The following is a 13,429-nucleotide window of genomic DNA, read 5'->3' on the forward strand; positions in this document are numbered from 1 at the left end:
CAGCTCCTAGGCGGAGGCATGGTCAGGCGGCTTTGTGTGGTGCGCGCTGCCTCTGCCCACAGGCGCCACCCCCACAACTCCCTTTGGCCGCAGTTTCCAGACAATGAGAGCTGCGGAGCCAGGACTCGGGGCAGGGCAGTGCGCAGAGCCCCCCTGGCTGTCCCTCCAGCTGGGGCGGCAGGGATATGTTGCCGCTTCTGGGAGTCGCGCGGAGGCAGGTAGGGAGCCTGCCAGCCCCGCCAACTGGACTTTTAACGGCTCGGTCAGCAGTGCTGACCGGAGCTGCCAGGATCCCTTTTCAGCCGGGTGTTCCAGTCGAAAACTGGAAACCTGGCAACTCTACGTTGCAGCCTACAGGCTTGTAAAACAGAATGTTTGTATTTCCCGTTCCTGATTCTAGTTAGATTTCAGAGTTCCCCACCAAACAGTTGCACTGTGTGCCACTTAACTCCCACTTAAGGCCTATTTGATGCATGGGCCCCAAGCAGATTCTGTGCCCAGCGGCGAATTTCACCCACAGGTGCTTCTGCTTTTCTACTGGGAAAATGGCATGGAATGGAGCAACTCCATAGACAGCTTAAAACTTTCCCCAGCTTTTTTGCCTAGTATCTTGCATGCTTGAATAATGGTTGTATCCAGTGCTCTATTAATTTACCCTGGTAACAGAGATTTCCTCTCCAGGGAACCAGGTTTTACATTGGGAAATGTCAGTGCCTAATTTGTAGAGAATTGATTTAATCTGGGGCCCTGTAGCATTTTACAGCAGTTGGCCTAAGGTCTTGGCCACATACATGATCAGCTCTCATTGTTCTCCTCTTCCGAAGGCGTAAGATTTTTAAGAACGTTTCGCTGTATCCAAGGGATTCAGTCAAAGCCATTTCGTGCCCTGCCTGGCTCGTTGTGATAGCGTCTGTGTACAATTGGGGATGATCTGCATTTTATACCTGTTTTTAATAACCCGAAATCATAACCCATGGGCTTTCAGTTGCCCAGGAAGCTTGGATTTCAGTGCAGACTGAAAAGAATAATGTGACTCAATTGACTGTGAAATCCTTCTTGGAAGAGGTGTACTTGTGATCATAAACATCCATGTGATAATTTACTACCAAATTTAATCCCTACAGAGGGGAACACTTAGGGCTCGGAGAACAAGTCTGAAAAGAACTTCAAAGACTGGGTTAAAAGATCACAGACAAGATCCTTAGCTGTGGTTAAAGACCATTTGGTACAGATAAGGGGCGGGGTTTCAGTGGTAGCTTTAGCCCATCTTTGTGTTCTTCCAACCCCGTGTAGCGATGGCTCCCAGGTAGCCAGGGACAGACCCTCTTTTCCCCATGCCCCTTCGCCAGGGCATGATTTTGAATTTCTCAGTTAATTCAGTACTTGTGGCACCTTAGAGACTAACCAATTTATTTGAGCATGAGCTTTCGTGAGCTACAGCTCACTTCATCGGATGCATACCGTGGAAGCTGCAGAAGACATTATATACACACAGAGACCATGAAACAATACCTCCTCCCGCCCCACTGTCCTGCTGGTAATAGCTTATCTACAGTGACCATCAAGTTGGGCCATTTCCAGCACAAATCCAGGTTTTCTCACCCTCCGCCTCCCCCCCCCCCCCCACACACAAACTCACTCTCCTGCTGGTAATAGCTCATCCAAAGTGACCACTCTCCCTACAATGTGTATGATAATCAAGGTGGGCCATTTCCAGCACAAACCCAGGCTTTCCAAACACCCCCCCCACACACCCCATTACCAGCAGGAAAGTGAGTTTGTGTGTGTATGGGGGTGGGGGGGTGAGAAAACCTGGATTTGTGCTGGAAATGGCCCACCTTGATTATCATGCACATTGTAGGGAGAGTGGTCACTTTGGATAAGCTATTACCAGCAGGAGAGTGAGTTTGTGTGTGTGGTTTTTGGAGGGGGGTGAGGGAGTGAGAGAACCTGGATTTGTGCAGGAAATGGCCCACCTTGATTATCATACACATTGTGAAGAGAGTGGTCACTTTGGATGGGCTATTACCAGCAGGAGAGTGAGTTTGGGGGGGGGGGTGCGGAGGGTGAGAAAACCTGGATTTGTGCTGGAAATGGCCCAACTTGATGATCACTTTAGATAAGCTATTACCAGCAGGACAGTGGGGTGGGAGGAGGTATTGTTTCATGGTCTCTGTGTGTATATAATGTCCTCTGCAGTTTCCATGGTATGCATCCAATGAAGTGAGCTATAGCTCACGAAAGCTCATGCTCAAATAAATTGGTTAGTCTCTGAGGTGCCACAAGTACTCCTTTTCTTTTTGCGAATACAGATTAACAAGGCTGTTACTCTGAAATCAGTTAATTCAATCTCCTAATTGTTCTGTTCCCAGGTTTGGGGTCAGTATCTCACCGATACTGGGGCAAAGGGTTGATATCAAGATGCCAGTTTTGCAGCTTCAGTCCCATCTCCACTGCGATGGATTGAGAGTTGGGGCAGTTGCCTGGCAGAGGGAGGAGCAGAGGAGAAATGTGACATTTCCTCAAAACCATTTGTTGGTGCAAAGATTTTCTGCAAGACAGATGGACAGGAATTTAAAGAGCCCTAAAAGGTCTGAGGCTCTATAAGGAAGTTGACAGGGGGATTAATGTCACCCCTGTGCTCTGGGCCAGCGCAAGGAGCCATTTATGTCCCACTGAAGCTCTCTTGGGCATAGGCCTTCTGCAGGAGATGTGTGCTGGGTTGAATGTCACCCACTGCAGCTAAGGAAATGCTCTTGGCAGTTTCAATGAGGGAAAGCGAACAGCTATAAAGACAGACACGTAGGAAGTGTTACAGAGTGATAAGGATACCAAAATGGTAAATCAAAAGCAGAGGAAGGATATAAAGCAGCATATACATAGTAAATCTTTTTAAAGGCTGACGATCAGGCAAGCAGACACTGGGGCCCTCAGAGGGATGTGAATTGGGAGAAATTGCTGAAAACTTGATTTCCTTGCCTTGATAATTAAGGAAAAGAAACTGAAGGTTGCATACTGTATTGAAGCCTGGGAAGCATGATATTTTCCTGTGTGTGTAAAGGGAGTGGGGGAAGAATATGAAAAGGTTTTATGTTTAACCAAAGCAGACAGTTGGGTAATTAAAAGTATTAAAGTGGCCAGGTTACCAGGCCTCAGTAGAATTACAACTTAGGAAGCAGAAGAACATTGCCAGGGAGCTAGAATGGCCTCTGGCAATGGCATCTCAGTGAAAGTGGCAGTACGATAGGATTGATAAGCAGATAGCCTAGTCTCCAGGCTTAAGGCACAACCTCCCCCCAGAAACTAAGTTGTGGAGAAAAAAAGGGAATGTGGATAAAAGCACAGCAGTAGTCAAAAATATTTGGAGGCCATTTTACGGACAATGGAAGAGGTCGTCAAGTACAAGATGAATTTGATTTCTATGAGCATTTCAATAGGCTAAAGATAAACTCTTTGGGGCAAGGACTGTCTTTTGTTTTGTGTTTGTACAGCGCCTTGCACAATGACAGCCTGAGGCTCCTAGGTGCTACCACAATACAAATATGCGCGGTAGAAATGTAGAATTCCATGCAGTTTCCCACTGTGACACACCGCATACTTACAGCAACACTCCTGCTATGTTCTCACCAGTTCTCAAGGTGAATTCCATTTAAGACAATGAAAGGAAATTCTGTTCTTAAGGTTTCAGGTTGGGTTATTCTAAATTACCCATTAAAAAGCCCCAACAACAACACAGGCTTGATTGGCTGTGGAGTCATTCACACCTGTGCAAAGAGAGCAGTGGCTTTGGAACATGCTGTAGCATTTTACATCCACTGGGTACTAATTATGGCCACTATTGTGTTGACAACTGCCAGTAAGTACAAACTGTCAAATTAAGATTCAAAGCGCCCGGCTGCACTGATCCTCCAGGGCTAATGACACTGTTGAGCCATATCCAGGAACAAGTCCCATTTCCCAGTCTTCTACAGAATGGCCAGATCCTCTGGTCAGCATTTGTGGGAGCATATCCCATGGGTTTCTGTGCTCAGCCAGTCTATGATTTTTCCCCAGAAAATTATGGGAGAACCTGTCTGTCCTTCTGGGCACATGGGGGAAATTGTGGGCCGGTACTTGAGGACTAGCAGCAGTCATGTGATTTAGCCTGCAACCTCACTGCATAAGTGGGTGGGTTACCAGCCCAAGTGAAAGCAGAATCTCTAACCCCCATCCGAAGCCATTCCAGCTATTGCAGGTTGAAAGCACCCCTGAAATTAGGTCAGAAGTTTGTGTATGTGGAGAGGAACCAAGGCAGTACCTGTGTAAGAGCCTGAGATAACTGCAGTGAAGACGTACTCTCAGAGAGAACCATATTGGATATGTTATCTAGGTTTAACTCAACTAAAATGCATCATCGTAAAAAGATCCTGCTGTGTTGAGATGCTTTCATTAATAAGGTAACATCCATTTTGTATATTATCTAGACTGAACTCTGCTTGGCCATCTGTTGGCTCAAGGTGCCAGGGAATGACCAAAATTGTTAGATACCTGCCTGTAGTGTTCCTTGTTATTTAAACTCTCTTTCAGTCTAATATCCCCTAAAAGCCTGCAGGACCAAGGTGTCAATTCTGACATACAGTACAACTTCAATGTCTCAATAAATTGGTAATCCCTGTCTGGGATATATAGGCAAGAGAATGGGTGGTGTCTAGAATAGATTGGCTACAATTTTCTAAATTTACGGGATTTAATATTAACTGATGTTAAACATTTTGCTTTACATTGAGAAGTCCCTGGCATCTAATACCTAAAATATCCTTCGCCAGGTGAAAGAAGAGGCAACAGATTTCAAAATTTAAGCCACTACAAAACCCAAAAACTCCAAGTCATGCTTTTCTTTTTTCTTTTCTTTTCTTTTCTCAACTGGTTTCCTGGTTGAAGTCAGTTCCTGGTTAACCTGTTCCAATGAAACAACAAAATAGTGGGTATTTCTAATTCACTGAGTAACAATTACATTCCAAAGCCCACCCCTGTCAAAGAGGATCCGAACGCTTTTCTTTTCTTGCTTCATTCCGGGCCATGGTCACCATGCCCAGTTTACAACATCTGCAGCTTTCTCCTGAGCTACAGAGGGGATTATGGCTCCCATTACTCACGCCTGCCTCTTGGAACAGTGTACCCTTCTAGGTCGATCCAATGCCCATGGAAGTCTGCATGTATCTCTCCATTTATTTCAGTGGGCTTTGGATCAGGTCCATGGGGCCTGATCCTGAGTTGTGCCAAAGCACCTCCAACTCCTAGTGAAACCAGGGAACCATGGATGCGCAGTGTGTGAGCTCAGCCCTGAGGCCTTGAATCCTGACTGAGGTCTGGAGGAGTTTTGCCTGAGTCAGTCCTTTAGAGATTAATCCAGGTAATCAATAATGTTGAACAATTCGACCTGGCAGAGGGTTTATAAATAGTGTTCGAAGAGGGAATGTTAACTGTAGCGCTGCATCTATGAGCCATTGTAATGCTGTTCACTAGCAGCTCCATGGTAACTCGTGCTGACTAGCATGAAGGGAGCATAGAATTTGCTTCAGTGCAAAGCTATCCCCAGTTGTGACTGTCTCTGCCAGATCCCACTAACGCAACAGAGTCAGAAAGCAGATGGGAGAGAAGGAACAGAAGAGACCAGATGGCAGATGTCTATCTTTCCAGCCTCTTTCCAACTCAGAGGTCCCCATCCAAATCGGCGAGAGCTTTCTGGACGTCAAACATGGCTGGTGGGTATTTTTGGAAGCCAATCAATCAGCGGTTACTGTTTAAGTTCAGGCAAATCAAACACAGCCTACAAAGTTACACAGAAACTCTGTGTGTAATAGAAGAGGCTGGTGAGCCTGGCTAACTGGACATGCTGTGCCAAAATCCATCAGCTAACAGTGCTGGAGCTCCTTTTAGCAAGATGTCTATGAGACATAGGAGTATAAACAGGCTGCTGATTGTCAAACACACACACACTTTTTTTTTTTTCATACTGAGGCAATAAATTACCATTTATGCTTCTATAGAGGCCTTCATTCAAGGATCCAAAAGTGCTTTGCAAAACATTAACACGCCTGTGAGGTTGCCCTTTTTACAGATGGGGAAACTGAGGCAGTAAATGTTTGTTTGGCAACTAGCACAATGGGGTCCTGAGCCTTGCTAGGACCTCTGGATGCTACTTTAGTGCAAATGAATAGAACAATAATAATAATTTCATCCCAGGAGAGCTGTGGATGCTGAGCATTCTGCAAATTGGGCCCAACCTGCCTCAAATTGGGGACCCAAAAATTGATACATCCTGAATTAGTGACATAATATTTACCTTATCCTCTCTGTGCCTCAGTTTAACCATCTGGAAGATGGGCGTACTACGTATTTACCTCACAGAAATAGTAAGTTAATTAATGCTTGAGAAAGGCACTGTGGAAGTAGTTTTGTTCCTGCTTCTTTGCTTCCTTTTCCCCCTTCTCCTCACAATTGCAAGTCATCCTCCCTGTCTGGAGTCTGCATAGCTGCACAATCTGTAATGCGTGGCATGATCTGAAGCTTGAGATTAACTCACATGTTCCCAAGCCAGCTGGAGGGACCTACTGGGCTTTTGCTGATGCATCAGAAATATATATTTAGGAAGGTTTCCTTATAATTATCACATTATAGCTCCTTCTGGATCTCTCAGAATATAGTAAACAATCGCTATACTTGTTACAGGTCATGAATACATAAATTCATTCCTCTCTGTGAGGTCTGCTATTAAATAGTGACTTAGTTTGCACACATGTGCGCGCGCGCACAGAGTGATCAAAGGAACATTCTGACCTTGTTCAAGCCAGTGATCCGGTTCTTGTAATTTACCCGGCTTTCCTAAAGTTGCTTCTCTGAATTGTAACAATGAAAGAGCTAAAGGACACCCATTGCATTGGCTTCGTTTGTTTCGGAGCAAGTGGGGTTATGTCCCATTCTCCAAAATACTTCCCACTTTCTATGAGTTTTACATGTCACTGCTGTGTCTCATTCTTCTTTTGTTATTTATACCATGGTACTGATTAGGGACCCCAAACAAGGATCAGGACCCCACTGTGCTGTACAGACAAACAACAAAGACAGTGTTTATCATAAAGAGCTAGGTGTCAGCCAGGATCCAAGAGATGGACACAATGGGCCAAACGGGTGGAGGTGAGTGGGAAAAGGAGTAACAAAACGAACGGAGTTTAGTGGTGAAAAAAATCACAGCTCACCATCCACCATATATCTTGTGGTTTTCAGATGCCCTGATACAGAAGAAATGCAAAGATGTGGCTGTTCAGATGCTCTGAAGAGCTGCAGTACTATCCATCCCAGCAGAGCATGGAAGGCCCACATATTGCTCGACAAAGCCAGGCAGAAATTCAAAGAATACTTTGATCCACACAAATATGATGCTTAGAGAAGAAATATTTCCGAAAAAGCCAGTTGTCAGGTGAGACCATTGACCATTATGTTACAGAGCTACATGATAAAGCCAAGTCCTGTGAATCTGAATACTTAGCCAATGGACTAATTATTAGTGGTATGACTGGGTAGCCAGGTTAAAGAAAGGTTATCATGAGCAATAGGACTTGGCTTTTCAAAGAAAGTGGCTGGTGAAACCATACTTCCCAGATGAAAATGTTAGCAAGCAGTGGAAGAACTGAAGTGTACCTCGTTAAAATGGATACACAGGTATCAAAGTACATTACTCAGGTGAATTAATCTATCAAGGCTTGACCTTGAAGTCCTAAATTTAGTGTCTATAGCCATTCTATTCTTAGCTTTGGCCTAGACTGCCAACAAAGGTGCCAGCTGTGGTCATTACTCGTCCTCCTTTACTATACGTTACTGATCTCCTTCCCTATCCCATACACGATATTGTCAATGGCTCTGAAGAGTAGACAGCATGCATGCCAAAAAAACCAGAGGTAGAAAGGCGAGAGAGCCACGATTTATTCCAGCTCTAAAACCCACCCACTGTTCTATATTGTAGGATAAGAACATGCTCCTGCTTTTCAGCTTTAGATCTTTATGGCAGTTTGCCTCTTGTCCTGTGTATGCATACAGCACTACAGAAGCCATAAAAATAACTTGATTTAAGAAATCTCCACTGCTGAGATATGTGCCACATTAGTGGTTCTCGTGGAAATGTTTTGTAGGTTTTGATTTATGCTGTAAACCAGCTTGAGCTACTTTTAAGATACATTAGTTTGGACAAAATGATGTCAAAATAACTCAAAGCTCTGAACTCCTCCACCTCCAACGTGTCACTCTCTAACCTGGAGACTGGAGCAGAGGATAGCATGCACAAACACACACCAGGAAGGGGAGCTAAGATTTTGACATTAAAGAAAAGAGGATGGGCAATTCAGAGTTCACTGTGCCACTTGATCCTGAATTCATCTACTCTCCCTGGTAGGATCTGTTATAAAGAGCTGCACAGAGGAGGTCATTCGCAGTGCACATCACCACCAAATTTTATTGCTTCTACAAAATCCAGGAGCTCTGCTATGCGTTCTTGAGCACCACTTCTGGCTCCTTATCTATTAACTCGCTATTTACATGTCTGTGGACTTGTGATGGTGCCTGCAGATGATATTGCACAGGTTGGTGAAATAATTATGATGCTTTATGCTTCTATAGCATTATTCCTTGGCAGATTTCAGAGAGCTCTGCAAACATTAATGAATTAATCCTCCCTACATCCATGTGAGATGGGGATAATATAATACTGACATAAGTGGGGAAATGGAGATACAAAGAGTTTTTAGGTCTTTTTGAAAGCTTGGGCCAGATTGTAAGAAATACTCAGAAGTTAGTTGTGGGCATTCAGCAACTCTGAAAAGAAATCTCATGTCATACTCAAAGTCCATCCCTACCTTGGGCCAAGCAACCACGCGGCAAATCAGTGGAAGGAGCCAAGAATAGAATCCAGGTATTGGGGTCCTGAGGACTTTGCCCTAACCACAAGCTCATCCATCCAAAGCTTGTAATGCTGGTTCCATAAAACTGAAGTACAACTTAATGAGCAAAGGATAGAATGGAATTCTGAACAACGAAACCCCTTGCTTTGTTTGGTTTGTGTTGCATGCTCCATGTTGTTTTAATATAGACTCTAATATGCAATGCATTTTTATTGCTTACTCTAATAACTGAATGAGTGCTAAGAGCCAAGCCAAACAAGTCTTGCCAAAAAGCCAAACACTTCACTTCAACTAGCAGAACGGATGCCTCAAGTCTTACTTAGACATGTAAATCGAGTACCTTACCAGCCCATTAGAGAAAGCAAAACAAACTGCACCTCTGATGTCTGGAAAGCAGCCAATGGGTGACAGTTTCACTGGACTAGCAGCTGAAACTGCCATGGATTGGGTTGGTCTTTCCTTCTACCATTGCTCTCAATAGGAAAGAGAGAGAAAACGAGAAAGACGAGGCATGGCTATGCAAAAAGTGCCAGCTCTTCCCAAGTTGCATAAAATGGAGCTCTGGGCTGATTTTCAGAGACTGTACGCCCCTGCAGATGCCTGGAACATCTGTAAGAGCAGGAGTCGCTCAGGACCTTTGAAAACCAGGCCACTACTTACGGACTTGTTATTTTCAATACAATTTGAAAATCCTCCCTCACCTGGTGCAAAATGAGTGTAACTCCATTGACTTAAGTGCATTTATACCCATTAACACCAGGTAGGGATCTGACCCAATTAACATCAGTGGAGTCATACCCTTTTACACCTACTGACTTCAACGGAGCTATGCCCATTTACACCTGTTGGGGATCTGGCCCTGGCATGTGTCCATTTTTTGTTGGCTCCCTTTCCTTATATTTTCCCACAATATTCTGCCTAATTTCCCTTCCCTCTCCTTGTATTCCCCTCCCCCCAACATTCTCCACCTTCTATGCCTCTCCTCGTAGATGTTCTTTGTTGTTCTCCGTGCTCTCCCTTGTTCCTTATTTCTCCTACTCATGCTCATTTTCTCCCTTACAGGTTAGCCCTTTTCCTTCACATTTCTCTCTGCATAGATTTATTTTCATTTCTTTACCCTTTGTTTTGTCTTGTAGGTGTCTCCTTGTAAAAGCATTTCTTAGTGTCTCTCTCTCTCCCTCATCCTCCCAAAGAGATTAAATTTTAGGGCCCCAATCTCACCTTCATTCCCCGTTTCTCTCCACCTATCCCCGGGCTATCCGAACTCTTTTCCTTTCCTATAGGCCTCTCTTGCCTTTCCCATGGTCCATCCCCAGTCCTCTTCCCTGGACCTCCCATATGTAACCCATTTCCTCCACAGCAGTAACTGAGAAAGAGAGAAAATGAAGTGGGGGGAGGAACATTACATTACATCCAAGAGTGATGGTTCCTGAGAGATGCCAAGTATTGTCCTGCTAGCATTAGTCTGGACTGTTTTCATCTGGATAGACAAGTTGAACCAACCATCTCAAGCACTGACAAGAAATTCACTAGTCTTCATCCCATGTAATCGATCATTGCTCCCGAGTGATGGAGGCATTTTATTCTGCACAAGCCTGCAAATTATAAGTGTTTCAGCAAAGACGTCACAGGATGTAAACATGCTCTCCGTTCTTTTCTTTGGGATATGCACCCTGTTTTTTACTTGTTAAGCTGTAAGCATCTGTAGCTGCCAGCTAGCCGTGCTATGGCCCATATAATTAAGTAATTATAGAGATGCAGTCTCAGCTGGGACAGAAAGTAATCAGTCCTACGAGTTACAGAAGAGGCAGACTGCTACATTGGTTCTGCCACCTTTTCCTTCGCATAAGTTGAGCACACTGTAGGAACAAAGGACCACTGAGAGCTGGCCATGCTACAGTACAGCTCTGTGTTTGCAGTGTTGGTGTAGCCATGTTGGTCCCTGGATATTAGAGAGAAAAGGTGGGTGAGGTGCTATCTTTTATTGGCCCAACTTCTGTTGGTGAGAGAGACGAGCTTTCAAGCTACCCGCAGAAGAGCTCTGTGTGGCTCAAAAGCTTGTTTCTCTCACCAACAGAATTTGGGCCAATAAAAGATACTACCTCACCCATCTTGTCTCTCTATTCTGCTATGGTGTATTAAATGTATACCTCAAAGGTACTAAGGAGTTTTCCCTCAGGAGATAATTGGGCTACATTTTAGGTAGTAGCTTCCGAACTATAACACCTCTGCCTTATGCATCCATGCAGCAGCCTGTCTGTGCGTTTGTATAGGTTTGGGGAATGATCAGATATAGGAGGAGGGATGATCAGTCACTGAAGGAGGAACTTATGATCCATTCTTAGTACACTGCAGAGTCGCTTCTAATTTGCCGCGCAGAACATAACGCCTCAGACAGCCCAGAACTGCTGCATCATTCATTCACCAGCTGTGATTGACTCTCACACACTCCCACTGCCCCAGTTAATCCATGACTCATGCTTTGCCTTTCATTAACAATAAAGAAGACACATCTTTTTTAAAAAAAAAGAATACAGCTGCCCAGTGTCTTGGGGTGTAACATACCCCCTAGGACTCAGCGTTTAGAAATGACCTTCAGCCTCCTATGCCCACAGCATGTGGGTCAGGACCAGAGCTATTATGGAAGAAGGTTGGGACCAAGTACCGTAGCTTGGGTTACAACTAGCTAATCTAAGTGATCAGAGCCAAGAAGAAAGCACTGTATAAGTGGTACATTTATGAATATATGCATAGTTTGTGTTTAATCATAGAGCGCTCTCAATCATGCTCAATTGCGCTAAATATGCTCAAGCTGTGTATATTGTTTTAACAGTATGAGCCCTCAATAAATCACCTGTCACAGCCTCGCGTACATTTTAAAGCATTTATTGCTAACGGATTTTCACAATGTGGTTTAAAGGACATTGTTATTAACGAACATAACTGCATACAGTTGTAAATTTGATAAGAATGAAAGTTGCATTTATAAATTACACTTTACTTTCAACTGTTGCTAGGATTTTTAACTGATTCAAAATAAACTGGATTTAACCTTGATTTTTCTTTTTGCTAAAGCTAGGCTCTTACAATCTGAAGCTAAAAGGAATTTATAAGCACCGTAGTCCTAATTCTGTGTTCCACAGTGCTGGTGAAAATCCAATCAACTCTAATTATGTCAGTGATGTTACCCTGGCATAAGAGAGAGCAGAATTGGCCCCACTATCTGCCAACTCATGCCTTAAAACACACCAAAAGCGGGGGGAGGGGGAATTAAAAAGGGATGATTAATATCCCTTAATACGGATAACTTGAAAAGAAAATTATTTGTCTGTTTCTAGACAACCAATTTTTGCTAATGGACTGCTCTCCATTTCATTATCATTGCAATGACTAAAGTACTTCTTTGTGTATAAATTAATTGTGGAATTATATTTCAGTGCCAAACATCGATAGCACAGAATGCCTGGTATGGCTTAAGACTGGTATCCACCTCAAGCATGGGGGTCTGTAAACATTCATAGCACACAATGATGGGAAGTGTTATGAGTTATGTTATGGCTGCACCCTCAAACTAGCATAACATTAAATGGACAGTTGTGAGGTGGAATGTGAGAGGCAAACACTTTCATTTCTGAGATTTACTAGAAGCCAGTCCAGGCCAGGATTCATGTCTCTGGCAAAGGAGACAAGGAGTAATCACAGGAAAGCATTTGTTTGCACAATTACCAGAAAGTGTTCATTAATCAAGGAATTTCTTGGTCAGGTTGGGCTTTCTGTTGAAGACACATGATGTCCACACTTCAGAATAGCACAGAAAGGAGACAGGGGGCTAGTAGCTAGGGCACAAGACTGGGTGTCAGCAGACCTGGGTTCTATTTCTGCCAATGAGCTGTTCTACGACCTTGAGCCTGTTACTTCAGCTTTCTGTGCCTCTATTTTGCTTCCCAGGGAAGGGGCTGTCTCATACCATGTGTTTGTACAGTGCCTAGCTCCTCAAGCTGCAATACACACATACCTATCTTAGTTCTATTGTGACACACAATATACCAAACCTTATATTGCAAGGTGAAGTTCGCGGTCTGCTCCAGCCTTCCCCCTAGTGGTGACTGTATTTTATTCATTCATTATAATCATTCACTTTTCTTAATTAATTTCTGCACATAGTAGGCTATAAATAATCGTTGTTATTGCAAGGCAGCTGTGAGTTTCTGAACAGAAATGACCGAAATCTCAATTTGTCTGTTGCTGGTACAATGCAGCTGTTTTTCTAATTTTTATTGTTTTGGTATTTTATATGCACAGAAAGAAATTCTGAAGTTTACAGAAAGTTTCTTCTTCCTAGATTCATGGAGTAATCATCTCTCAGGTGCCTCTATGACTCTCTTTGCATTCAGCACTTGTAGATACTGGATTCTGGCTGATGTCGTTTTGTTTATATAGTTTAGCAGTGTAAATCCCTAACCCCCCAGCAGTTCCCCAACTCAATCACCAATAAT

General features: G+C 43.8%; 1 protein-coding gene across 1 annotated transcript in view; it reads left to right on the plus strand.

Annotated features, from left to right (window-relative positions):
• The window catches only part of COPRS (coordinator of PRMT5 and differentiation stimulator), a 209,018-nt gene extending 201,574 nt beyond the window's left edge, over positions 1–7,444 (plus strand). The window contains exons 5-6 of the mRNA XM_048818123.2: positions 5,598–5,744; positions 7,267–7,444. Of these exons, the coding sequence (XP_048674080.1) occupies positions 5,598–5,744; positions 7,267–7,275 (156 nt within the window). The 3' untranslated portion in view covers positions 7,276–7,444. The remainder of the gene's footprint in view (positions 1–5,597; positions 5,745–7,266) is intronic.
• The last annotated feature ends 5,985 nt before the right edge of the window (positions 7,445–13,429 follow it).

This window comes from Caretta caretta, chromosome 14, assembly GCF_965140235.1.
Source record: "Caretta caretta isolate rCarCar2 chromosome 14, rCarCar1.hap1, whole genome shotgun sequence".
Classification (NCBI taxonomy): domain Eukaryota; kingdom Metazoa; phylum Chordata; order Testudines; family Cheloniidae; genus Caretta; species Caretta caretta.